The 26092-nt window shown below is 38.9% G+C and overlaps 2 protein-coding genes across 3 annotated transcripts in view; one reads left to right on the top strand and one right to left on the bottom strand.

Annotated features, from left to right (window-relative positions):
• Positions 1-2286, top strand: part of LOC145771647 (NXPE family member 3-like) — a 5206-nt gene extending 2920 nt beyond the window's left edge. Inside the window, exon 2 of one of the 2 annotated variants that reach the window (XM_082583374.1) lies at positions 1437-2286. In XM_082583374.1, the coding sequence (XP_082439500.1) occupies positions 1437-1710 (274 nt within the window). In that variant the 3' untranslated portion in view covers positions 1711-2286. Of the gene's footprint in view, positions 1-722 lie in introns of both variants that reach the window. The other variant, XM_082583372.1, reaches the window with a different exon arrangement.
• Positions 1855-26092, bottom strand: LOC145771648 (protein unc-119 homolog B-A-like). Its single transcript, XM_082583375.1, has 6 exons — positions 26072-26092; positions 21137-21375; positions 14570-14680; positions 11162-11261; positions 7856-8028; positions 1855-3787 (listed from the first exon to the last, which is right to left on the bottom strand). Exons 2-6 carry the CDS (start codon positions 21321-21323, stop codon positions 3669-3671), a joined length of 690 nt encoding a protein of 229 aa, XP_082439501.1. The 5' UTR covers positions 21324-21375; positions 26072-26092; the 3' UTR covers positions 1855-3668.

Below are 26092 nucleotides of genomic sequence, written 5' to 3'. Positions count from 1 at the left end.
ATGTTTTCAGCAGCCCAAATCAACACGATGCATCTGTGAAAATTAATAAAATTAGCTATATAGCAAATTTTGTGTTTTGATTTGGGCAGTTTCACAAAAGTATTAGAGACATATTTTGGTGGCTGCCCAAATTGGAATGATGCAGTTGGTTAAATGCATTTCGTACTACAGTTTGATCATCATGCAATACAATACATCAATACGGGTGGGCCAAATGAAAATTTTGCGGCACATTTCTTGTGCAAATAAGAGGCTGTACTTAGTTTGATAGGTAAAAGATATTAATTTATAGTTTTTCTTAATTCATGCAATTTTGTCGCTTTTCATATAGCAATTTTTGCCCTAATAATTGCAAGATTTTGCCCAAATTCGCGACGTTTTGAAACAACAGGGGGGGCGGCTGCCCCCCTGGCTCGTACGGCTATGATCTCGGTGACCGGGCCTGCGTCAGTGATTTAAAGCCTCTACAAGAATGCGAAACTGCCAGGCCACATTCCCACATAAGTGCAGTGAAAGAATAGCCTACACAACACTATAGGTCTGCTTGACGATAGAGGGCCCAAAATTATTCTGGCCCCGGGGCCCACAAAAGGTTTAACACAGCACTGCTCACACAAGAGCTTTTCCGTGTAGTTTTAACATCTTGTTGGTTTGTGGCAGGGTATGTTTGATTTCTTTACTTAGAATAGGTTTGCAGTAATGACCCTTCATTTCCTTTTCAGAATGTTTGCTCAATGTGATTACAGCAATCCACGAAACCGTGAACCCTGGTTCTGCTCAAAACCTATTTTTGGTATCTGCTTTCCCATTGTGAACATTGCTTACAATGGTGATGGACCGACTGACTTTACAAAGTTCACGTCCATTTGCAATGACACTTGCTGCCAAGTTTCAATTATTGTGAAACCACAAATTAATGTTCTAGCGAGTCACTCGAGCAACAAAACTGTGGAAAACATTCGTAGCAAATTACCGAAATGCAAGCAAACGTTTGAGTCTTTTAATAGAACTTACGGCATTAGTGGCTTTTTTCAAAACCGCCGATGGATGTCGCTACAGTGTAAAAACTCCTTAACGTCTATAAGAAAAATCACCAAGTGCTTGAAAAACAAAACAATTTATTTCCTTGGCGATTCAACCATTCGTTATTTTTTCTACCTCATCGTAGACAAGCTGTGGCTCTATGTGGAAGGGCCAAACAACAACCAAATCTGGCAGCAGCCTAAAATTGCATATGATAACACGTTTCAAAGAAACAATATCACAATGTATTTCAGAGCACATGGCCCTCCTCTAAAAAACAGCGGACCTCCTTACACTCGTCCATACATTAGCGATTCGATTCGCGATATTCTGGTAGGAGGAAAAGATGTCTTTGTAATTTTTACGATTGGACTGCATTTGCTCACGTATGAACCAGCGGTATATATTCACAGGCTCGACGGAATCAAGAGTGCCATCCTGAAGCACCACCAGCAATTCCCAGAAACAAAAATAATTGTTAAAGGGTTTTCAATCGTGGAGTACAAGTTTGAATGGTATTTGCTGCGATACAATACGATTTTAAAAGACGTATTTAAAAACATGAGAAACGTTGTGTTTTTGGACTTATGGGACTTCACCACTGTTTGGCCTCAGCGTCACTTTCATCCTTTACCGATCGACATCAATGAGCAAGCTTTGCTCATGTTGAGCTTTTTGTGTAACTAGCTGGATGCTTTGAAACAGTTCTGTAGCGAACTAGATTGACGCTGAATTTTTCAAGACGTTGGTTTGTGATAACCGGATTCAGCCTCAAATCGACTTATTTCCCTTGGTTGTTACTACAAAAAAATAATCGAAGTCGACCCAAAGTTGATTTCCGCCGTGTAATAACAGTAACAACACGTATACATGCACCAATGAGACGGATAGCACCGCCATAACAAGCTTCCACAACAAATACGACTATTGTGATGCACACACACAAATCACTGCAGAGGTTGGCATCGTGACTTGTTACTGAGAGGTGCGGCCAGCTAGCTCTATAGCCAAATGTACTGACGCAGCGTCTCCAAGACCAGTGTATAACTGTATATGTGACCACCACCTGTCTTGAAACAGCCACAGATGATGCCAAGAAGGAACTGTAGCCTACAGACAATGTCTACTATTTTGTAAGACAATAAAAATATTTAGAATAAAAATTTGGCATAATTGTATGTACAAAGGTTGCAAAGATAGGATGTTCAACACGTGGACAATGTTCGTTCGACGCCCACACAGGACTTTGATTGTCAGGGCTAATCTGAGTACAAAAAAAAAATATATATATAGAAAAAAAATATAGATTGTGTTAATTAGCTTAAGTGGTGTAATCGATTTTTCAATTCACTTTTCATCAATATTCCAGCCCACAGAGCATGAAATTATCTCATCATGTGATGACGCGCATTGGCAATGATCACTCAAGTGACCTAAAAATATTTTTTACATCTCAGAAAGAGACAAAGAGTAATACAATCCTCAGTGGAGCTAAATCTTAAACGTTTACTACGCAAAGGGTGATCAAATTAACTGCGTCAAATACACGAGACTTTCAAAAAAACTATACACTTTTCTTACTAAAAAATTGAAATAAAAATTATGTAAGCTACAGTTTTGGTCGCTGAGAACAAAATATTTTGGCCCTGCGAAAACAGAAAGATATATGAGCTGAATATGATACAAGTTCATAAGTTATTCGGGTGATTAGAGAACCAAGACAAAAGAATAAAGATATCTCATACGTTCATGTTTGAAGCCTTGCTCACAAGTTTGAAAGCAACTTTAAGTTGTGTGGGCTTATAATTATTTAGTTAAAGTGCATTCCAACTACCTAGAGCCAGAATAGTCTAATGTGACAGGCGTTGTGGGATTGTTACATAACAATTGATTCACAATCATTTCTCTATTCAAACAAGGAATAAATTTTAGAGCTTTCGCTTGGTGGCGCTCATAATTACAGCTTTAGCATCATTGCAAAATCAGAAAATAGCTCCCGTTTTACTGGAGCAGGGTGCAAAAACATCGAAGCTATACTAAAACACGGTAAAAGGCGTTGGTCAAGACCAACCAAGCTTTCAAAATGGCGCGCCTCTGACGTATGTCGCACCTGCATAAGATAGCGAAACCTTGTGGTCAACTACGTCGCCAATGTCTAAAGTTTACCAACAAAGGAGAGTTTTTTTTCGGAAATGCATTTCATAAACGAACAACAACAAAGAAGCTAGCCTCTGCATGCCAATGTGAACGTATACAGCACGATGCTTGTGTTGTTTGAACGTCATAAAACGATAAAGAATCATGAGCCCATTACACGTGACAACGTACAATCTGTTAGAGAAAGTGCGCGACGGAGTCTTCTGATGGCGGCATCGATCCATGCGTAAAAGTCGCATAATAATCATAGGTCGGACCACTCATTTTCCTGTAAGCGGGCAGAAGGGTAATGACTTCCAATTTCATCCCAGGGTTCCTTTCATATCAACAATCAAGTCATAGGCGGCCACTAATAGCATGCACGGAAATGCAGGTTTGTGCTTGAAAATATAACAAATACAAAACGATAAACGGGATTTGATTATTTATGAAAGCTGACATCGAAAGATAATGTTTATTGATCCCCGGTGCGGTCTTTGGGACTAAATTTATTGATTGCTGTCGCCCCTGTAGGAGTAATCCGCCTTGTTGTGCATGATGAGCTTCCCGTTGACAAAGTAGAAGCTATCCGACTTTGTATCAAATGGATGCTCCACCATCTCACGCACTGCGAAAGAAAAGCTGCGATAAGTCAAATGTCACGTGTGGTTACGCTTCATAAAATAAGATACCGCAGAGCTCACACAGCAAATGTTCGTAAGGAAAAATCAAACTAAATCTATGAAACGGATACAATCAATGGGTGAGCACTTAGAAGTTTCTTTTTCTAGCCAATTTTTAAGAGAATAAACCAAACCTACTACCAGTGAATTCTGGGGTTTTTTTTGCCAAGACTTTTCGGTCATTTGTCCGAAATGACTTGAAAAAATTCGGTCAATTTTATTTATTTCGGTAATTTTTGGTCATATATAGTCAATTGACTATATATTTTTTTGGACATTTTGACCAAATTGACTATATTTTTTTTCGGACATTTTGCTAAAAAATCGGTCAATGACCGATAAATCACCGAAAAAAAAACCTAGCCAGTGAACATAGAGCTGGCCGAGTGTCAAAAAAAACATGAAAGCGAAATGATAGGTAGCAAGTGAGGTATATAAGTATAAGCAGAAATCGTATAAACGAGAGCGATGTGGTACATCAGGGTTCACAGCTTGAACAACGACTTTGTATATCACATACGTCCAGATTTACCTATTTGATTTAACAGAATAATATAATTGGAAGAAGAAGCAAACAGCTGATGCGACAACAAAGACTTTTCCAAACAAGCTTCAACAAGGAATGGCGTAAACAGTGGTTTTATCAAAGTCAATCAAGGAATTTCTTTTATTGAAATAAGGAACAAAGCGAGCATGTGTATCTGCCAAAACACACAATGCCCGACAATCAGCAAACAAAGCCCCTTTGTCCGACAATAACAGCCGTCTTTTCCTCGTTCGCGTGGCATTGCTCCACATCAAGTCATAGTTGGCAGCCAGATGGATTTGCCAACAGCTCCAACCCTAAAGGATGATTTGATACGAGTCTGCTACTATTCGGTGAGTCCGATTCGGTGAGTTCCTAACCTCTAACCGTAAAACGGTAATGATAATTAGGCTACGGTACCCGATAATTTAATGTCTATGTATATCTGACACACATCAGGGTCAATAATCAGAAAAGTGCCATTAAAGATCACATTTTCTCGTGTACAGTATGCAAAAACAACGTTTCTATAAAACAATTTGAGATTATGTCCAGAGGCAGGTCTGAGTATCAAACTAAAATCTTAGAAGCCCTGTTCATAAAACGCAACAATCCACCTTTGAACAGACAATTGTTTGCTTGTGGCTCATCCTTCTTGCTCTCTGTATTTTAAAATTAGTTTTTTCGCACCTTGCCTTTCTACCACATCATGTGATCTGTTCAACACCTTTTGATGCAGTTACCTATGATTCTGGCAGAGCCTATATCGTTGAGTTTGAGTTAAGTCAGAAGTACTGTGCAGTTTTTTTTTTCATGTTTATAGTTATAATAACCATTGTATTTTATTCAGATGTAGTAAAAGTTGTATATATATGTTATTCCTGAAGAGGACATCGTCTGATGTCGAAAACGTTCGATATTTAATTGTTGCGTAGTTTTGTGTTTTTTGTAAATATAATAATCTTTAATATGTTAAACTTGATAACGTTGCTCGGCTTCGTATGCCTATGGTTCAACAAGACAAACTCTCTACCGAAGCTGTATCATTTTTAGGAAGACAATAATATTCAAATTAGCACCGTAGGTCTAAATCAAAATCCGGTTGTTGAAATAGCTTAAATCCAAATCTGATCGCTGACCTCAAATCCGGTCGGATTCAAATCCAAGTCTATGTATTGTATATCTGACACACACCGGGGTCATTTATCAGCTCCACGTTAAAGGACATGTATGTTTTCTTTCTGATACAAGCAACAACCATATGTCTCATGTTGCATGATACACGACATTTCATATTTCCTTCAATGACTGTGAATGCTACGGTAGCTTGCAGTAAGCAAGCACGGATGGAGATGAACTTCGCTTTAGCGTCTTACAAGACGACGCCTGTTGTGGCTAACTTATGTCATACATTTAACATACAATTAACGTTCACGTTTTCTTCAGAAACCAGTCTTTTTATTGATGGATTTACTTCGGATCTATTGATGTAAAACAACATAGCAACATTTCAGTCCGCATTAAACAATGCAATTACCTTTCTGAAACACACAGGCGCGTGTCTCGTCCGGTGTCCAACCGATATCCTTTTGAACGTCAGACAAACGCTTCAGGTAGTCTAAAGTTAAAGCTGAGTAATCGGCATTTTGAATCAAGCCCGCCCGGATAGTTCAGTTGGTTAGCGCGTGACTTCTAGAACGAAGAAGCTTCAAGATCTGAGCACTCTGCCAATCTCGGCGACCGGGCCGCGAAACATTTTTTCCCACGAGATTTCTGTCTCATTTACATATTTTGGTAAAAGTTTGTATTAAAACCCTGTGAATGCAGCATTATCTCGATGTCACGGTTGGTTCAGTGGCTTCATCGTCTGCCCAGTGATCGTGAGGACGAGGGTTCGACACCCGTCAAAGTTAAACTTTTTTTTTCTTTAAATTAATTTTTGCGGTGCACAAGAGCTTTTAAAAAAAAGTAGGGTTAGGGAAAGCTTATATTTTATTATCATTGGCAAATAGTTATTTCGCAATCTGAATCAACCAATCTCTCAAACCACTTGTCGGAAAATCTTACTTTTAGAGTGACTAGAACCAATGATACAGAAATCTCGTGGGAAAAAAAATTTCGCGACCGGGCCTGCGTCAGTAATTCAAAGCCTCTACAAGCATGCGAAACTGCCCGGATTAAGCTCTGCAAAAAGCTTTCCCAGTCCGAGGATAAAGATTCAATCAATCAACCTACACAGTACACAGGCTACAATATTGCGTATTCTTGTTATAAGATCATGGGAGTATGCTACAGTACCTGCGGTCCTCCAACCGACTGGCTTCTTGCCCATACCACCAAAGTATGTAATGTCTTTAAATTACTAAAGCAGATTAGTTTTAATAACAAGCTACTTGGCACAAGGCTTTGATCGCTTTACAATCATTGGCTTTTTGCAATTTGTTGTTGTTATTAAAACACACTAAAGTGCACGTAGCTAAATCTGCTGACGAGAATACATGATTCAGCGCTTTTCAATAGTTGAAAAAAATTCCGAAAACTGAACAATTATTTATGGTAATGTAATGAAATTTTACGTAAATTTAACATAAAATGGAACCAACTAAGCAAATTTTTGTTGTTGTTTAAAAGGAATCTGCTTTAACAACTTTAAAATAAGAGATGATTAGCAAGTCGGGTGGAGGGCTACAGTTATCATGGCACACAAGATCGCATAACAAGTATAAGCTACATAAACTGTGTGGATTCAAAGTGCCGATTACGCAACTATAACTGATGATGATGATGGACTTCTTAATCCAGGATCATGACTTGCGCGTGATTTTGTTTTAAGTGAGGGAGGGCTGCGCAGGACTCCAACCTCACTCTCAGGTTTCAGGGTCCAATGGCAAGACATGGTCGAGACGATTGGGTGAAGCATGAGATGCAGCAGGATGACCATAACGTCTACGTGTCACGTCATGCTCTTGGGCACGTCCTGCAACTGTGATACTGGATGGTGCCTTCCTGTCCGTTGAGCTATATCCAGTGATGAGCTTCTTCCGCACAGTTTGCCACACATCCAGGTTTGAATAAGGTGACAAGCCGGAGTGGTGTTATTTGACCCATAGCTGGGGCCCTGACAGGTGCTACTGCTACGGGCCAGAGCAGACCTGGGAGTAATGGAAAACTAAGGGGTAACTCCATATTCCCCATAACTCCAGAGTTTCCCACACTGAAGCCTTTCCCACCGGTTGCAGTTTTAACGTCATGCCCAGGACGAATGCAACTATAACTACAGCCTACCTGAAGCGTTTGTCTGACGTTCAAAAGGACGTCGGTTCCACACGTGTCGAGGGAAGCGCCGGTGTGTTGGTAAGAAACCTAATTAAGTTTTAATGCGAACACGACTGTTACTTTTCTTCTTTCAGTCATTGGTCTACTCAATCAAAATCTTTAACCACACAAACATCCTGTTCTTTTTTATCCTGTTTTGGTCTTCACTGACCTGTTGAAGCGCCAAGCTGTGGCATCTCGTAGATATGCTCACAAGTGTTCTTGCTGTCGGGGATGCAGAATCCGAAATCAAAATCAAAACTTTTCAGCAACTGGTCACGAAAGTAGTGACGTTCAATCATGCGGAACCGCTCCACAGGTTTGTTTCCAACGACGAATTCAACTCTGCAAAAAGTGAACAATGGTTGAGGTCGCAATGTATACATCTTATTTCTACATGCAACTGTTCAGTGAATTTATTTAGTGCATCCCACGAACAACGTGACTCTATTACCATGGTAAGAAGGAATAAAAGCGGAAGATAACTGTTTCGACTACAGCAATACCATGCTATTCTAACTGCATGGATTTTGTAAAGAACAGTACTTGAAGTGTCATGTTGTAACAACTTTAAAAAGTAAAGTTTATGCAACTTTTCGATTGTGTTATAAATATATACTGTATATACTCGATACAGTTCGTGACGTTTGCGAATTTGGTTTTAATAAAATAAGAACTAAATTCCATTTTAATGAGATACTGTGAATACGTAAAGCCCTGGAATCAAACTGAAGACAATTTACTGTGATACTGCCTGCCTGCAACAAGACTTCAACAATCGGAAACTTCACTCTGTCAATCTCGGTGACCGGGCCTGCGTCAGTGATTCAAAGCCTTTACAAGTATGCGAAACTGCCAGGATTAAGCTCTGCAAGAAGCTTTCCCAGTCCGAGGATAAAGATTCAATCAATCAATCATTTCTTTCAATTAAATCTATCATTATTATATGCATTCAATTCATTTAAAAATCGTTGATAAACAAGAGAATTTGTTTTATAAAAAGTTTAGCAACGAGCTTTCATCTTGGCTTCACGCAACCAAATTTGCAACTAACCATTAATAGTATATACCATAAGTGGTATTAATACCAAGCTCAAAGTGCTCAATGCCAAGCGTGATAATAGTGATTCAATTTACTTAATCATGAATGTATAGATGTGTGTATTGTACAGATCAGAATATGCAAAAAGCCAACCAAAAAATAGAAGCTTACTTCAAGTTACTTGCATAGTAAAGTTACTTACCAATACCACAATATATATATACTGTATATTAGGGCGGTACACAACAACTGGGCGAGACAAACTGGGCGATACCCACTTGGGCGAGACCAGGTGGGCGACGGACCAAGTGGGCGACGAGTTAATAAATTATATATGTCACCACCGTTCCGAACGGCTAAACTTTCGCTGCCGTCGCCCACTTAGTCCGTCGCCTACTTGGCTCGTCGCCCACTTAACTCGTCGCCCACCTGGTCTCGCCCAAGTGGGTATCGCCCAGTTTGTCTTGCCCAGTTGTCGTGTACCGCCCTAATATACGGGTCTGCTACTATTCGGTGAGTCTGATTCGGTGAGTTCCTAACCTCTAACCCCTAACCCTAACCCCAAACCTCTAACCCTAAAACGGCAATGATAATTAGGCTACAGTACCCGATAATTAAAAAAAAAATTTGAAAAAATCCCCCGTTAAGAGATCGGACTCACCGAATCGGACTCACCGAATCGGACTCACCGAAACGGGCCATTCCGATAATTTATCTAGTTGCTTTGCGGCGTCACGGTTTATCGTGAAGCAGAGAAACCCCTCAGAAAAGAGACAAACGAAAGGCCAAGGAGTGGTTGGAGTCATCGAAGCTTGTCAGTCGTTATAAAGTCATATTTTCTGTCTTAGATCATAAAATATCACTTTTAATTTTTACTTTAAAATGCAATGATTGATTTGTGTTTCACAAAGCATTGGAAGAAACATTTTCATTATCCTTTGTCTAGTAATGGCGGCTTGCTGTTTGATGTTAATTTGCATTGTGACATCATCTTGACACATTATTTTGCAATTTGCCGCGTCACGGTTTATCGGAACTAATGGGTCATTCCATATTAAAACAGCCAATATGAAGATATCTTGTATATTATAAACACTTGCGGTAGGTCATCATATTTCGTACCGAAGTATTTTTCTGACTTGTTTGTAAGCGCAGGGCTTCCCAAACTCTTTTGCTCGCGACCCCTTTTAATCTCCTAAAATGTTTCTCGTCGCCCACTTGACTCGTCGCCCACCTGGTCTCGCCCAAGTGGGTATCGCCCAGTTTGTCTCGCCCACTTGCCGTGTACCGATATTAGGGTGGGTCGAAATATGAACTTTTTCTCCGACTTCATTGTTGCAAACTTTCTTTCAATTGCGAATAGTCATAAAATGACATTCCTGAAAGTTTGAGCTTGATCGGACATCATCTTCATTCCAAAAAATTGCGATCATATAACTTAGAAATGAAGCATGTAGGGATTGTAGGACAATCAGTTTTATCGCTATTTGCAAATTACAGTTTAATGACGTCATTGCTGACTTCATCATTTTTTCGGAGTCAGTACACAATGAATACCTTTATAAATCGCGATTTTTGGAAATGAAGACAATGCCCGATTAAGCTCAAACTTGTAGGAATGTCGTTTTATGACTATTCGCAAGCAGTGGCGTAGCCAGAAAAAAAAAATTAGGGGCGGGGGCCAAATATTTGATGAATTGAAGAGAACGACAAAGTTTTTGATTTAAGCCATCGCCACCTGATGTGCAGTGGCGTATGCTGGTGGGTTGAGCAAGGGAAGCAATAAAAGTGGTGGTGGGCAAAATTTTTGCAAAATTACACTCAAATAATGGATTATAGCGCTTTCTGGAAACACTTTCAGGGCAATATTTGCATGAAATTGATTAGCAGTAACAGCTATTAACTTATTAAAGGTAGCTGTTACACATGAACGGGCAAAAAGTGCGGCTAAAATTAGAGAACACAAAAAACTCAGCTACACAAAAACCCAACAGAGTAAGCGATTCTGAAATTGCTTCCACAGATTAGTTAAAAGAAGCGTAAATCGAGTAATTTTTGCGCAATTTACGAATTGCAAAATTTATTGGTGGTTTTCTGTGTGTCTAAAACAAGTCCTGGGGGGTATTAATAGCCAGATATCTTGGAAAACGATATAAATTTATACAAATTATTCATATTATATTATCAACAAAGGGTTCAACTTCGGAATCCAAACTTTGAAAATTTGGGGGGGCCATGGCCCTTTTCCCCCCCCCCCTGGCTACGCCTACGTTCGCAAAGTTTGCAGCAATGAAATCCGACAAAAAGTTCAAATTTCGACCCACCCTACTGTATATCATACGTATCTTAGAACGAATTATTATGACATCAAAGATTCAACAAGTGCAGTGTGCAGTTGCACGGATGGACATCATTCATACACAAAAGTAATCTTACGTGGCTCCGATCACTTTGAGCTTTAAAAACTGTGGAGTGAAGAAATAGCGAACATAGCGGCCAGCATTAGGATCCGAGGTGTCAACCGTGGTGGGGGTGTCTGAAATGTTTAGAAGCATTTACAATTTACATGAAGGACTTCGTTCATCCTGTTCGTTTAAATATTCCCAACAAAACAAAGCAGGCAAAAAAACTACTGTAACGTTTTTGTTCTTACGGCCCTACACATATAAAATATACCATTATACCTAACGACCTACACCAAAGAGATTGATAAATATTTCTTTATACAGGGAATTAGACAATTGTCGCAAAATAGAAATGATACCGTACATCATGTTATTAAAAATATGATGCAGCATGCACCGCATATGATACATGCAATTTATCAATTTCAGAACAGACGACGCATCAACATCGTAATGAAGTAAATATATATAATATATATATTAGGGTGTTTTTAGCATAATACGCAAAATTCTAACCATTGTTAATATTAATGTACAGGGTGGTGTTCATTTCCTTTCAGTAAAAAAATCCTTTTGGCAAATTTTTGTTGAAATCCGTCGACATTTACTACTTGCGCAAGGAAGCTAAAGTTTAGGTTGTTTAGCCTATAATTTAGCAGCGGAATATAAGCAATTACCGGTACTTGTAGGCTACGTCACTTCACAGAACAAATAAAGCATTGTTACGTCACAATTGCAACACCTCGTAAAACTACAAAAATTACACTGTCAAGTCTGTTGTGCTGTTGCATTTATTTCAGTTTGCTTTTGCCTATTTGGAGTCGAGCACGAATTCCAACACGCCATCAAAACCATGTGATTAATCAGGTGAAAAAATTACACCAGAAATGGCAAAACTTGAAAAAATCTATCAATCGTAAGAGTGCGCTTGAGTTAATCAAACGGACAGACTTTAAGAAATCATTGGATCACCTATTCGATATAGCACACAGTAATGCTTTGGAAATGAGCAACATAGAAGAAGATCGCCAGTTCCTTCTTGCCCAGAGAGAAGAGGGACGCCTAGGTTCCATGGTTGGCGTTGATATGGTTCTATGCAGGAGAGACGAGCGAGTGAGGAATAGAGCATTAAAGGAGAGAGAGCGAGTTGAGGCGGAAGCAGTTCGTGTTGCCGAATCTACTAATTTAACCATACTGGAATCCAATGGTTCAGAAATGTATACTCAGCAAGAAGATAATCTCGACAAGTCTGGAGATGGGCGTCATCCATTAGCTGGTGGATCGACGTGCTCCGAACAGCCTGGGTCCAGTGCTGCAAGCTGTCTGTCGAAATTCCGACGAGGTAAAATTGCTGTAGTAACCCCCGAGATAGCAGCAGCATTGGACAGGACCAATTCTACCTCGAGGAAGGCCGTTCATATTTTAAATGCACTGGCGGTGTCCAAGCAATTGCTCCATCCAACCCGTGATCTGATGATTAGCCCAAGTTCAATTCACAAAGCTCGCCAGATCTATCGCCAAAAGCTGTCGGACGAAATTAGGGAGGCTTTTGACCCTTGCACCCCACTGACCATACATTGGGATGGGAAGATTATGGGTGATTATGAGCAATACAATCACATCAAAGTAGACCGTTTGCCAATTTTAGTGTCTGGCAAAGACGTTACCAAACTTCTGGCTGTACCAAAACTAGAATCGGGAAATCAATCGTCGAAGCTGAAACAGTGGTCTCCGAAATATATAGTTGGGGCATAGCGGATCTTGTACGTGCAATGTGTTTCGACACAACCAGTGTCAATACTGGCTGGCAGAACGGAGTTTGTGTTTTGATCGAAGCTTCTCTCAAGAAACAATTCTTGAATTTAGCCTGTCAACATCACATTATTATTAGATTCTGGACCGCTACACGGCTGACTGACACAATGTATTGCCCCCCCCCCCCCTAATAAGCTTTCTAAATACGCCACTGCTTCTGATCATCTCGGTTATGGGTGAAACACGGTGTAAAGGTTGTTAGAGGAATAGTTGCTTTGTTGCTATATTTGCTTTGTTATCCTATAAACGTGCCTGAAATGCGTGCATATTAAAAGCACTGAATAAAGCTGGTTATTTGGTTGCGTGTTGTAAAGTTGCTTGTTTTATTGATTTTGCGAATTTTTCAACCTCTTTGCGCAAGTTGTAAATGTTGAAATAATTTCTTGAAATTTGAAAGACATTGTTTTCTTACCAATTGTAACAACCTGGTGCCCTGTACAAATCAAACTTACGATATGAGAAAATTAAAAACACCCTAATATATATATAATATATATTTGTTTTTAGCAAACTTTCTCTTAAGGTCATTAATTAATTATTTGTAAATTTTTCAAGTACAATGCAGATTTGTAAATGCGGTTTACTGCCGCATTGTCCGGAGTTTAAACAACACCAGAACATAAAAAAGGATGGCCTCTTTTAAAAATAGAGTTGATTGCTTTGCGTTATGAATATTTGATGTTGTTTAAAACAATAGCATGTGCCAACTTCAGCCGCACATGTATACGGGTCTGCTACTATTCGGTGAGTTCCTTGTTCGGTGAGAGCCTTTTTCGGAGAGTTCCCTATTCGGTGATTTTTTGAACTTTTTTTTTGAAAATTATCGGGTAGGGTACCGTACTACTGTAGCCTAATTATCATTGCTGCTTTTACATCGTGTTAACGTCGCTAAACGTGGAAATAAGACCCTAACTCCTACTCCTAAATTGGCAATGATAATTAAGCTACGGCACCCAATAATTTAAAAAAAAATTCAAAAAATCACCGAATAGGGAACTCTCCGAAAAAGGCTCTCGCAGAATAGGGAACTCACCAAATCGGACTCACCGAAACGGGCCATTTCGCCTGTATACAGCTAACCACATAAAAGAACAAAATCGGTGAACATTCAATGTTGAATCATTTGCTAGTCTGATAAAACAGCCAAAAATTCAGTATCAAACTCAAGACTTTTAGCTACAGTGTAACAGCAAGTCATTTTCTAAAGCACATTGTCATGAACAAGTTTCCAGTACGTTTCCATAGCCGAATATAGGGAAGAGTTAACGGTAAACACATGGACAAAAACAAGCGCTTGAAGTTGCTAATAGTAGCTCCACGAATTTGTTGAGAATTTATTGTATCATTGACACAATAATAATCTGATATCCAGTAAATGAATTCAATAAAAGCAAATCTCAAACCACCAATTGCAGTACGTCAGCTTACATACTGTGTCAGAGACACACAAAGCAGTTACATAAAAAAATATAAAAAACTATGAAAACTATACTTCTGAAGCTACTTTCTCAGTTTTTTAAAAACAAACTTTCTATAGGTTATGTAATATTTCATTATAATATATCATATATATACTTTTAAACTTCATATTTGACAGCTCAATGCGTTTCCATAGCTCACAAACCTGTGGGTGGCTTGGCAATCTCAAATAAAACGGTTTCTGTGTCCATATCACGAATACGAAATCTTGTAAAATCTATTCCGTATGTGTTGTCATCTATTGAGCATAAGTAACCTGTAATAAAATCCCACTATTAGTATTACAAAATGCAACACATGCCAGATAAAGAGGGGGATATGAGCTGATGCATTCTGTGGCTTGTGTTGGTTGGTGCACAAAAAATTTTGTTCTTCATTTCTGTTTTATTCTTAAACTCTGTTTGTCAAATGTTTACGTTTACCTATGCTGCAGACTGCGCAAATACTTCAACTGGTAATGAACACTACCTTTTTGTGTGATTTAAAAAGCAAAATTGATACATTTCTTGAAGCTTGAAATTCAAAAGCACTTATTTTGTGTCCTGTTCTTCAAGGATGGTTCCATTTGCATAACTTAGCAAATTTTCATCACTTTAACTACCGTATTAATCGTATTATATATTATGGTAACAGTCATAGTGATTGTAAAAATCATAGACCAGCGTTACTTAACTAGCCGACCACTGTCCGAATCCTATTCTTCTGGGTGTTGATGGTGGACTTCGAGATTCATGGCCTCTTTAAACATATTTCTATAGCTAGAGGAAGCAGTTTTTGCATTGATTATCCTAGTAGTTGGGGGCTTTGTCTCCCAGACCCCTCCAATACTTTGTCAAAAATCCAAGTTGAGTTACATTTTACATAAAAAACATGGTTCGGTACTGATACTGATAGTTTAACTTTCATGGTTGCGTGTGAAATAACTTTTGTGGACCACTAAAAATATTTAACTTGTAAAACTGGATTTTTGTTAACATTAGTTGAGAGAGCAAGTCTTTTAGGCGCAGACAGTTAGGCGCCGGTCAAATAGGCACGCACACTGTGGCGCCCGTTCATTTAGGTGCTATTGCTGGTAAAGTTCAGTTTCAATTCAGTTTAATAGCCTACAGTCTTACTGCTCATATGTTGTTGTTGCTGTTTATGACTAGCCAGTGAGAATGAAAACAATAGGCCTAATTGACGTGTTTTTGCAATCCAACAATACTGTAGCTAAAATGAAACATCTACAGCAGTGGTTTTCAACCAGGGGTCTACAAAGCATTTTTAGGGGGTCCTTAAATTTTTTTAAATTTTTAAGTATGATTGATAAATTATTTGTATATATATTAGGCTACAGTGATTCTCAAACTGTATGCCGCTACGCCTTGGTGCGGCGTTTCAAATTTCAAAGGGCGTTGCATAAGGTTCGGTTTATTAACTAGGGTCATGCGGGGTCAAACGGGACGCTTTTTCAGTTTTTTGAATGCCACATAAAACCTATGATGAAATTTAAAAAAAAAATATTTACCACAGAGCATTACACCTTTCAGCAATGAAATAAGACATTTTTCAGAAAAATTGAAAACTTGCAAAAACACAAAAAAATGTGATAAGCTGAGGTAGGTGTGGCCCATTTGACCCCATCAGCTGTGGGGTCAAATGGGCCACAACTTCTATACGTCTAAATAGTAAGGAAAGAACTTTATTTTTGCTATTTTATCACAGACCTGTTGGGTGGCATGTACTTTGTTCAAGTGATGCTCAACAATTTTAGCAATAAAGGCGTTTTACGCCCTTTTCAGATAAAGGTAGAACACATAATTTGCACTGCTTTTTTTCGCAACTAAAATTGAACAATACGAATAAGGAAACATTTTACAAATGTTCAATTTTAAACGGGCAGTCATAAACAGAGTAGAAGGGGCCAAGTCAAACAGCAGGGTCTATAGTTGACAATTGAAATAGGATATTATACAATAGGGTGATTCATAAATTAGGGAAAAGTTAAAAGTTTGAAATTCAAATCAGGCACCCTCTCGCATCGTGTCAATACCTGAAAAAATAATCCTGTCAAAATTTTGGGGCAACTGAAAACATTTTTAAGGTTGCTACCTACTTTGAAAGCTTTACGGAATACACTAATAGCATCACGGGATTACATGATAGGAATATAATGACAAAATTACTCAAAATTAATTAGTTCAGTGTTGACAGATGTCCAGAATGTTACCGTATTAGTTATAGTTATTGCATCAGTGTAGACAATATATCTAATAATAATAATAGGCCTGTTTACCTAAAAAATACCATATAAATTAAGTAGAATTAAAAAAGTTATGCAAGTGAGTTATAACTTGTCAAAAAACCAATGTGGCCCATTTGACCCCATTTTATTTAAACAGAAAAATTACAAAAAGTAAAAAAGTGGGACTATTAATATTTTCAACATACTAATTCAGCATTCTGGGCTGTATGCTGTTCAGTAAATTTTCATTCCAGCTTAATTAGTTTTTGTGGTATGGCAAAGTTTTTTTGGTAAATTTTCAAATTTTAATATTTTCACATTTTTTGGCCACTTTTTGCATCATCTGAAGTATATTTTCCAAATGTAGATCTGTGTTTGTTTTACATGATGCAAATCTATGGGAAAGCAGCTTTAAAATGAGCTATTAACTTCCGATTTTAGAAAAGAATAAGTAGGAAAAAAAATGTGATAAGTAAACAGAGTAACAGAATGGCCCGTTTGACCCCGCGTCCCATTTGACCCCGCTTGACCCTACTTTGTCACATAAAAGAATTAAATCTTTTTATAAGGGTATGTATGCTTAACTTCATTCTTTTGAGGCAGCAGGTTGTTGATCAATGCTTCATTCAGAAATGGAAACGTCAGTTAGCAGTCTATGGGAAAATTTCTTATTAACTTATTAAAACCGGTGCGGCCTAACTTATCTTACATCACCAACAGCTCAAGTAGGTGCCATGATTCTACCACCTGATCAAAACTTTATATAGAACCTGACATCAAGATTCGTCCAATCATCTGAAGTACAAACAGGCCAGCTGCCAAACTGTCACACCTAGTCTGCACCCTACTCAACCCCTTATTGAAAGACGTCCCGCACACCTTGCAAACAGTCCATAAAGAACTAATCAAACAACTCAGAGACATGCCACAAGACACCATGAGAAATTTAACTTCCCCTTCAGCCTGGATGTGACATTGTGACAGTAATGTAAACTTCCATCCCTCCTAAAGAAGCAGTCAACAATGTGATCCAAAAACTGTTGACAGGAAAAAAACACAGCACTGCAGCCTGTTCCACCTGAAGAAATCGGTGTATTTTCTAGATTATCCCTCAGAACAATGCCTTCACCGCCCTTCATGTTCAAAGAGAAGTTCTATAGCCAGGGTTGCCATCGACACAGACCAGTCCTCGAAATTAGCGGCGGCACACGGCAATTGCCGTGGTAAATGCCGCCGCAAACGTCATAATGGCCATTCTGCTACGGCAATAAAAATGCCGTCGCAAAATGAGCATTTAATTAAGACAAAAATTGTTCAAAATTTCTTCCTGTTTGATTTACTAGCAGCGGGAGTTTAATCATCAGAAACATCGCACCAAGACCTAACCTCGGACTATTTTACTTGCTGTGAACACTCACACAGTCTTCTAAATTAGCATATTTTTACTTCGCAAAAACGTTGACGAGGCCAAACGGCAAAAGTTGAAAATGCCTCGGCAATTGCTGTGAACGTTTATTACGAAACAATTGTACCAAAACATGTAAAACGAGAAGAGAAAAAATAATCGAATAGTCTATCACGACCGCACTGTTTGATTTGTTGTGATGTAATAATACCAAAAGTAGCGATATAGCGAGCAACGCGATACACACGCTGTTACGGTAATTCACGTTAAATAACTCATTGGAGGGAGAAAAGTAAGTTAATTTTGGGTTGATGCAACGTTCGAGCCAGTACAAATCCGGCGGGTTATATCGCATAACAACAATGCCCAATTAGAAATTTACGTTTGTTTTACATTAATTCGACATCTAGTGACGTTGAATTATCATGAAATAACGTTAATTACTCAATCAGGTAGGCTACCGGTAACAAATTAATAGCTCCCTGCGAGAAGATTGCCTCGATTTATACAGTAAACTAAGATAATTTCGGCACAAATAGAATACTGCAAGCAACACAAAATTTGTCGGATAAAGAACTAGTTAGAATCGAAATCATCGGATGCTGTATCGGGGGATGAGGTTGTCGTCACTGGAATACTTGAAGACGCAAAACTGCCCGTTCATGAACGCGCGATGCCATATGATCGGAAGCATTACTTTTCTTTACTGCCGAAGAACCATTTATCCAATGTTGTACCACTTTTTATATTCGCAACGACACTGGTAAAAAATTAGCATTCGATGAAAGAATAACTTTTGTGAAACAATCAAGCCAGTATTAGCCGTTTAATTAAAGCATACGGCAATTGCCGCCGCAATCCAAGGTTTGTTGATTTGGCGACGGCAATGTTTTTGCCGTCCTAGATGGAAGCTAATTTCGAGGGCTGCAGACCCCAAAATAAGGACAAGCTAAAAATTAAGTTTTCATACGAAATGAAACAAACATTTTTAAACAAATCTTTGCACTTATATTTAAGAGCTATGATATATCAAAGGCAACGATCTGTTCAAGTAACTCCTTGTTCATTGAAAATACTTTCTGCATCTCATGGCAGCTCAAATCTAGGCTTACCTTTACATGTAGCGGAGATTTAACTGTCATTTCATTAAGTCTGTTTCTTTTCTTGGTTCACTGAGCCGAAACAAGAGAGAACAGAGACGATGACGCTAACCAGTTTGAGCAACAGAAAAAAAAACGTTTCTAGTAAAGATCTTCAACCACTTGTCTTCAGGTTCATCCTTGCGGAACACAACATCTGGAATCTTCTTGAGCAGAGCAATGACAGGCGGGAAGTCGGCTGCATAGCCGAGTGGTGAAAACACTGGAACGGCAATCGAGAGGGCGCCGGTTCGACACCGCTCAAGAGCATGCGGCTGTGTCTGTGGCAGGACACTTTAAGGCATGCCTGAAGGTGGACACGAAGATTAGCTTCCTTGCCTTCCTGTCCACTTAATCTAAATCTTCAACCACCGGGTGAAAGCCTGGATACGACAAACAAAAACAGGCGGGACATCATCGAAGAACTCATGCTTCATTACCATTGGCGGATCAATTTGTTTCACTAACCCTTAACTTTCTAATACTCAATTGTTTGATCTCTTAGCAGGGTCCAGTTGATGTGTGTTGGAATGTTGGATGCTTATCAAAGTGATAACACTCATTGATATATTCTCCAAAAAAAAATAGAAGATTTGTCATTGTTAAAAATATGACAAAATAAGAACTCAAGTGAAAAACAAGGACATTTCTTAGAAATAAGAACAATTAATTTTTCTAAGATATCGCCCTTTAAAATAACGACAAATTTTAGAAATAAGGACGGCATGGCAACACTGTCTATAGCCGAGTTAACGGTCTACCAATGGGAAACGCTGCATCTGGAATCCTCACCACCTTCATTATGGACACACTTGAAAAGCAGACACTGCGGAACCAGACAAACCTCACATTCGACAAACGATACATTGACGACATATTCTTGCTGACAGCCAACAACAGAAAATAAAGATCAACAGAAATGGTACAATCCACCGGGTCTGCTACTATTCGGCGATTCCGATTCGGTGAGATCCTAACCTCTAACTCCTATCCCTAAAACGGCAATGATAATTAGGCTACGATACTCAATAATTTAAAAAAAAAATGAAAAAAATCACCGAATAGGGATTGGACTCACCGAATCGGACTCACCGAAACGGGCCATTCCGCAATCCACCACAAGTTCTATGAAAAAAAAGCAAAGGCAAAACTACTCCCACCTGACTCCGCCCTACTCACAAATACCGAAAAGACCATACTCCTAAATCAAATACAAAGAAAACAACAGACAGCATTCAAGGCCTGCCCCGATAGCTCAGTTAGTTAGCGCGTGACTTCAGAAACGAAGAAGCTTCAAAATCAAGCGGTGCTGGTTCGACTTTCAGGGTGTGCACTTGAGCAACGCATGTTAAGGACTGGTCTCCATTCAGCGGCATCTAATGGATGGAATAATTTCCCGGCAACAAGACTTCAACAATCGAAAACTTCCCTTTGTCAAACTCGTTGACTGGGCCTGCGTCAGTGATTCAAAGCCTCTACATGTCTGCAAGTATGCAAAACTGCCAAGATTAAGCTCTGCAAGAAGCTTTCCCAATCTGAGGATAAAGATTCAATGAATTAATCAATCAAGACAGCAACCTCAAGCCAAACAAAAGAGCCGCAACAACTCACTAACTTCAAAATCATTCATCATAGCACATGACTTGGGAACTGTATTGTTATTCCGAAAGCTAGCGTAATTCGCTATTACCACAGCAAACTCGCAGAATCAGGCTAAAACAGGTCATTGATATCTACATTGTGGTATAAGATAATGTTCATCATGATATTTTATATGAGACTTAGATACATTTTACGTAATTTCAAAGAATTAGACTACCTACTATTCAAAAGCTGGAAAAACATATTGCAGCATTAAATACCGTAACGTTTGTGATAGATAAAACATGTGTACAAATTTTGTAGGCTACAAAATTTAAAATCAAAGTGAGAAATTCTATATACCTTCTGTGGCATGTGATAATCTGAGAACATCTTCAGGAGTAATTGTAGACTTTTTTAGTAATTCTGCTTCAGTTAAAGGGTTTTTAACTGTGTCTTTTGACTTGCGTTTGGATCTGTTGAGAAGACCACTTGTTCCTTTCTTTTTATCAGTGTTTGTGTTACTCATTGTCTTAGGTACACTAGCCATATGTTGCAATTATAACAATTCACAATCAATAAAGACTCTGCAGCAAAACTTACTGAAAGTATAACATAAAGCAGAGTTTCAAAATGAAATATTGTATTGAGGCATATTGAGGTATTATTATTGGTCGTATTATAGTCGTATTGAGGCACAAGCAGCCTTCAAAGGGGGGTCTGCAAGGGTCTGCTACTATTCGGTGAGTCCGATTCGGTGAGTCCGATTCGGTGAGTCCGATTCGGTGAGTTCCTAACTTCTAACCCCTAACCTTAACCCCTAACCCTAAAACGGCAATGATAAATAGGCTACGGTACCCAATAATTTAAAAAAAAAATTGAAAAAATCCCCCGTTAAGGGATCGGACTCACCGAATCGGACCAACCGAATCGGACTCACCGAAACGGGCCATTCTGGGTCTGCTACTATTCGGTGAGTCCGATTTGGTGAGTCCGATTCGGTGAGTTCCTAACCTCTAACCCCTAACCCTAAAACGGCAATGATAATTAGGCTACGGTACCCGATAATTTAAAAAAAAAAATGAAAAAATCCCTCGTACTAAGGGATTTTTTATGTCTTTTCAAATGTGAATAATAAAGTTGGAGTTTTTTTAATTTGCTGGAATTTGAGAATTTCTCTGGGTAATTTTCCGTTTGTGGCCATGCTAACAATAGCCTACTAGCCTACATAATTTTTCATTCAGGCACGTTTTAAACCTTTCAAGGTTTTGCCACCTTTTCCCGTTCATTAACGTGCAGGTAGGTCTATATCGATTTTTGTAGTTAGTATCTTTTTCGTCCCTGACGCGTTAATGACAAAAAATAAAATGATTGATTGATGTGACCGTGTTTGCCGAACAAAGCATTACATTTTTGTTCTCAACAAGTTGATTATATATATACACATAGGCGTCGATTTTTTCTTAGAACAGAGGAATTCTGGGTGGGCAAGAGTTTTCAAACAGATTTCATTGAATGTGTATGTTCACAAATTCGCAATGGTTAGTCTTTCTCACAAAGACTATGCAGCAATTAAGCTTTAATAGGTTTGATGTTTGCTTTCTTGCGCCTTGCGATCTTATGAGCGCTGCTAAACTAAACAAACTTCTTGTATGTTTTCCTTTGCGACCTAAAAAGCGCGTGACGCATGACCTGTTATCTTTAAAGTGGCACCTTCGGATTTACCACAAAATGTTCGGACAGGTGACTGCTGACTGTTCCGTTGGTCTGCGGCAGATAACCGATTGTATTCCGAGGCCCACAAACAGCAGCTACAGTAACAAGTACCATCAGGGTTAACCGCATCAACTGGAATTCGGAAAAAAGCTTCCTTTGCAACACACGACCTTCCCGAGCCGGAAGCTGATCCGGCATCATGCTAACGTCAAATGGAGCAGGTAGAGATCCATGGCTCATGCTGTCTTCTACAACTACCGGTGCATTGCCTTAGACATTGACTTCACAACTGGCCATCCTTGAAGCACTGCTTTCTTCATTAATGTCATTTCTACGTTCATTCGTGCTGGACGTGGCTTCTTCAGCGTTATCATTTCGACGCCTTTTGGAAGCTGGTTTTAGTGTTGGGCGATATATCAAATTTTCGATACGACATCTTTTCAATATCGATATTTATTTCAATTTTGTTCAATATTTTAACAATTACAGCCCTAACTCGTAACTGTAAACCCCTATAAAAACGTTGCCAAGGCCAAACGGCAAAAGTTGAAATTGCCTTGGCAGTTGCTGTGAACGTTAATTACGAAAAAAATTGTACCAAAACATGTAAAACGAGAAGCGAAAACTATACATACTAGAGTAGTCTATCACGACCGCACTGTTTGATTTGTTGTGATGTAATAATACCATCATCATTAAGTTCCTTCCTCTCGTCGAGGGATGAAGGCAATGAGATGCCAAGTTTCTCTGTTGTGAGATTTTTTTACTGCAGTTTTGTAATGAAGTCCTGACCAGTCTTCAATATCATTAGTCCAAATTCTTGGTGTTCTGCCCCTATTTCGTTTGCCGTTCATTTTTACTTCTAGTAGTTGTCTTTGAATAGAATTATTGCAAATGTGGCCAAAATATTTCAATTTTCTTGATTTAAATGTTTGTAGAATTTCCATGTTGGTTTGTATTCTGGATAGTACATCTTTTCTAATAATATCAAAAGTAGCGATAAAGCGAGCAACGCGATACGCACGCTGTTACGGTAATTCACGTTAAATAACTCACGGAGGAGAAAAGTTAATTTTGGGTTGATTCAACGTTTGAGTCAGCACAAATCGATTCAATTTTCCCAGCGGGTTATATTGCGTAACAACAATGCTCGATAAGAAATTTACGTTTGTTTTACATTAATTCGACATCTAGCGATGTTGAATTATCATAAAATAACATTAGTTGCTCAACCAGGTACCGGTAACAAATTAATAGCTCCCTGCGAGAAGATTGCCTCGATTTACGTATCCACTAACATCCACTAACTAATTTCGGCACAATTGGATACTGCGAGCAACACAAAGTCTGTTTGATAAAGAACTAGCTGTCAGAATCGGAATCATCAATCAGATGCTGTATCGGAGGATGAGGTTGTCGCGTCATCACTGAAATTGGACACATCAAGAAGCTCATCGCTTGGCTGGAAATCTACACTGTCTTCGCCGTTTGCAATGAAGCATCCACGTTTTGCTGCTTTCGTGCTTTGGATACCCATCCACACGCCTCTTTCGCAGAGCTCCATCAGGGTGTTGACTAAGGATCAAATCTATGGCTGTGGCATAACGACTGGGAGGAATGTGTAACGCTAACCTTACAAGCGCTCGTGTGGCCTCGGCATTTTTATTGCCGACGCTAATGCGCCATTCATGCATCTGCGTCGGCAATCACCTCGGCAATTGCCGGCACTAATTTCAAAAACTGAGAAACTCTTTTCTTAATTAGAACAAAAATATCGAAAAGTATCGAAATATCGAGTATTTTTTTAAAATATCGTATCGTTTTGTTTTTTTCAATATCGCCGAACACTAGCTGGTTTTAAAAATCCGCGAATAGATGTTTGACTTTGCTTCATGTTTAACTTTTCAATAATGAAATGACAACATCGCGCGGTGCCACAATTTATACTCAGCAACAAGTTTGTGACGAAAGATTTGTAAAAAGCGATTGTTTCAGTACGTCTTTAGTTTGTATACGTTATTTTATTTTAATGTTTATTATGATGTCATATTCATATTCCCTTACGCTGACCCGGAGCTGAAGTTTGATTGCGACGTAACGAAAGTGAGACCATTCGGAAAAAAGATCAAACGTGGCTTTTTCTCACCAGGAATTGCCAGCGTGTGGCAGTTGCCGTAGCAACGACAATGCAGTGAGTAGGCCTACCGCCTTTTTTTCAACGCAATGTTGTTGCGGAATTGCTTTGTTCTGTCGGATACCTAGCGAGAGACATAGCGTAAAACAAGAAGTTGCGCGGCAGTTAGTGGGATAATTCAGCGTTTAACAAAAGCGGAAATAATTGTAACAAACACTTCATAAGTGTCATGAAAACAGGGTGGGCGAAACATATTTTGCCCACCCTCGTTTCACGGCCGGGTGGGCGCCGCCCACCCGGCCCACCCTATTTCGACGCCTATGTATATATTATACAATGCTTCTTTTAAAAAAAAATGGTAATGGTATGTAAATGTAATGCAACTCAAATTAAAAATTGACTACAAAAATGCGCTTCGGGTCAAAATTTAGTTAAAAAAACAAAGAACGCTTCCGGGTAGTATCGAACTCAGTCCCTCTAGAATAGGAGCCGGCGACGTATCACACGCGCCACGTAACGAGATGAATAAAATAGTCGGATTTAGAACTTATATACGCGCTTCTCGTCTTTTGCTTTGAAAGAGAAAAAGAAAAAAAGTGACTTCATAATGACGGTCAAATAGTGTTTCAGATTCAAAGACCGGCGCCGGTCAAATAGCCACTGCCTTAAAAAAACTCTAACTATATTACTCACATTTGAAGACATAAAAAATAGGGCTGTAGGCAACTCAAATAAAAATTGACTAAAAAAAATGCACTTAGGGTCAAAATTTAGTTAAAAAAAATAATAAAATAAAGGAACGCTTCCGGGTAGTATCGAACTCATTCCTCTGGAATAGCAACCGGGTAGTATCGAAACCCTCTGGAATAGCAACCTGAGAAATATCATATGCGCCACGGATCGAGTTGAATAAAGTTGTCGAATTTAGAACTTATACCGTATAGGCGCTTCTCATCTTTTGCTTTGAAAGAAAAAAAGAAAAAAAAGTGCCTATATAGTGACGTCATGACCCGTTAAATAGTGTTTCAGATTCAAAGACCGGCGCCAGTCAAATAGCCACTGCCATTGATTAACCACTAATGTTGATCACAAAACACTGTTAACAAATGTTCTATATTTTTTGCTGAGACTTTATTTGATGGTAACCTCTACTACCGCATATGCCAATTTCTTTAATTAAACTGATTCCTTGCGAGATTTTGGAAATCTAGGTACCGGTAGTACGGTAGGTATTAGCTGTCTCCAAATTTGAATTTTTTTAAATCGGATTGTCCGAATAGTAGCCGACTGAATCAGTCATGTCGATTACTGTACGTCCAGGCAATTTACCCATAACTCTGGCTGAATAACTTCTAAAACTGAAAAAACTACCCATCAGATGTCTGCATTGATGCTATTATTGAGTCAAACCATCGGTTCCAATGGTTTAAACAAATAACATACCGTACCAACGTAGTAGCCGAAGTCAA

The sequence above is a fragment of the Aplidium turbinatum genome, chromosome 6 (genome assembly GCF_918807975.1).
Source record: "Aplidium turbinatum chromosome 6, kaAplTurb1.1, whole genome shotgun sequence".
Taxonomy (NCBI): domain Eukaryota; kingdom Metazoa; phylum Chordata; class Ascidiacea; order Aplousobranchia; family Polyclinidae; genus Aplidium; species Aplidium turbinatum.
This window is presented reverse-complemented; position numbering and strand designations above follow the sequence as displayed.

Excerpts from the sequence above, each read along its gene's own strand:
- LOC145771648 (XM_082583375.1), bottom strand. The coding sequence starts at position 21,323 with ATGGCTAGTGTACCTAAGACAATGAGTAACACAAACACTGATAAAAAG. Across the intron at positions 8,029-11,161 it reads CTCAAAGTGATCGGAGCCAC|AGTTGAATTCGTCGTTGGAA; the intron begins GTAAGATTACTT and ends CACTTTTTGCAG. Across the intron at positions 3,788-7,855 it reads ACAGCTTGGCGCTTCAACAG|TGCGTGAGATGGTGGAGCAT; the intron begins GTCAGTGAAGAC and ends TTTCTTTCGCAG.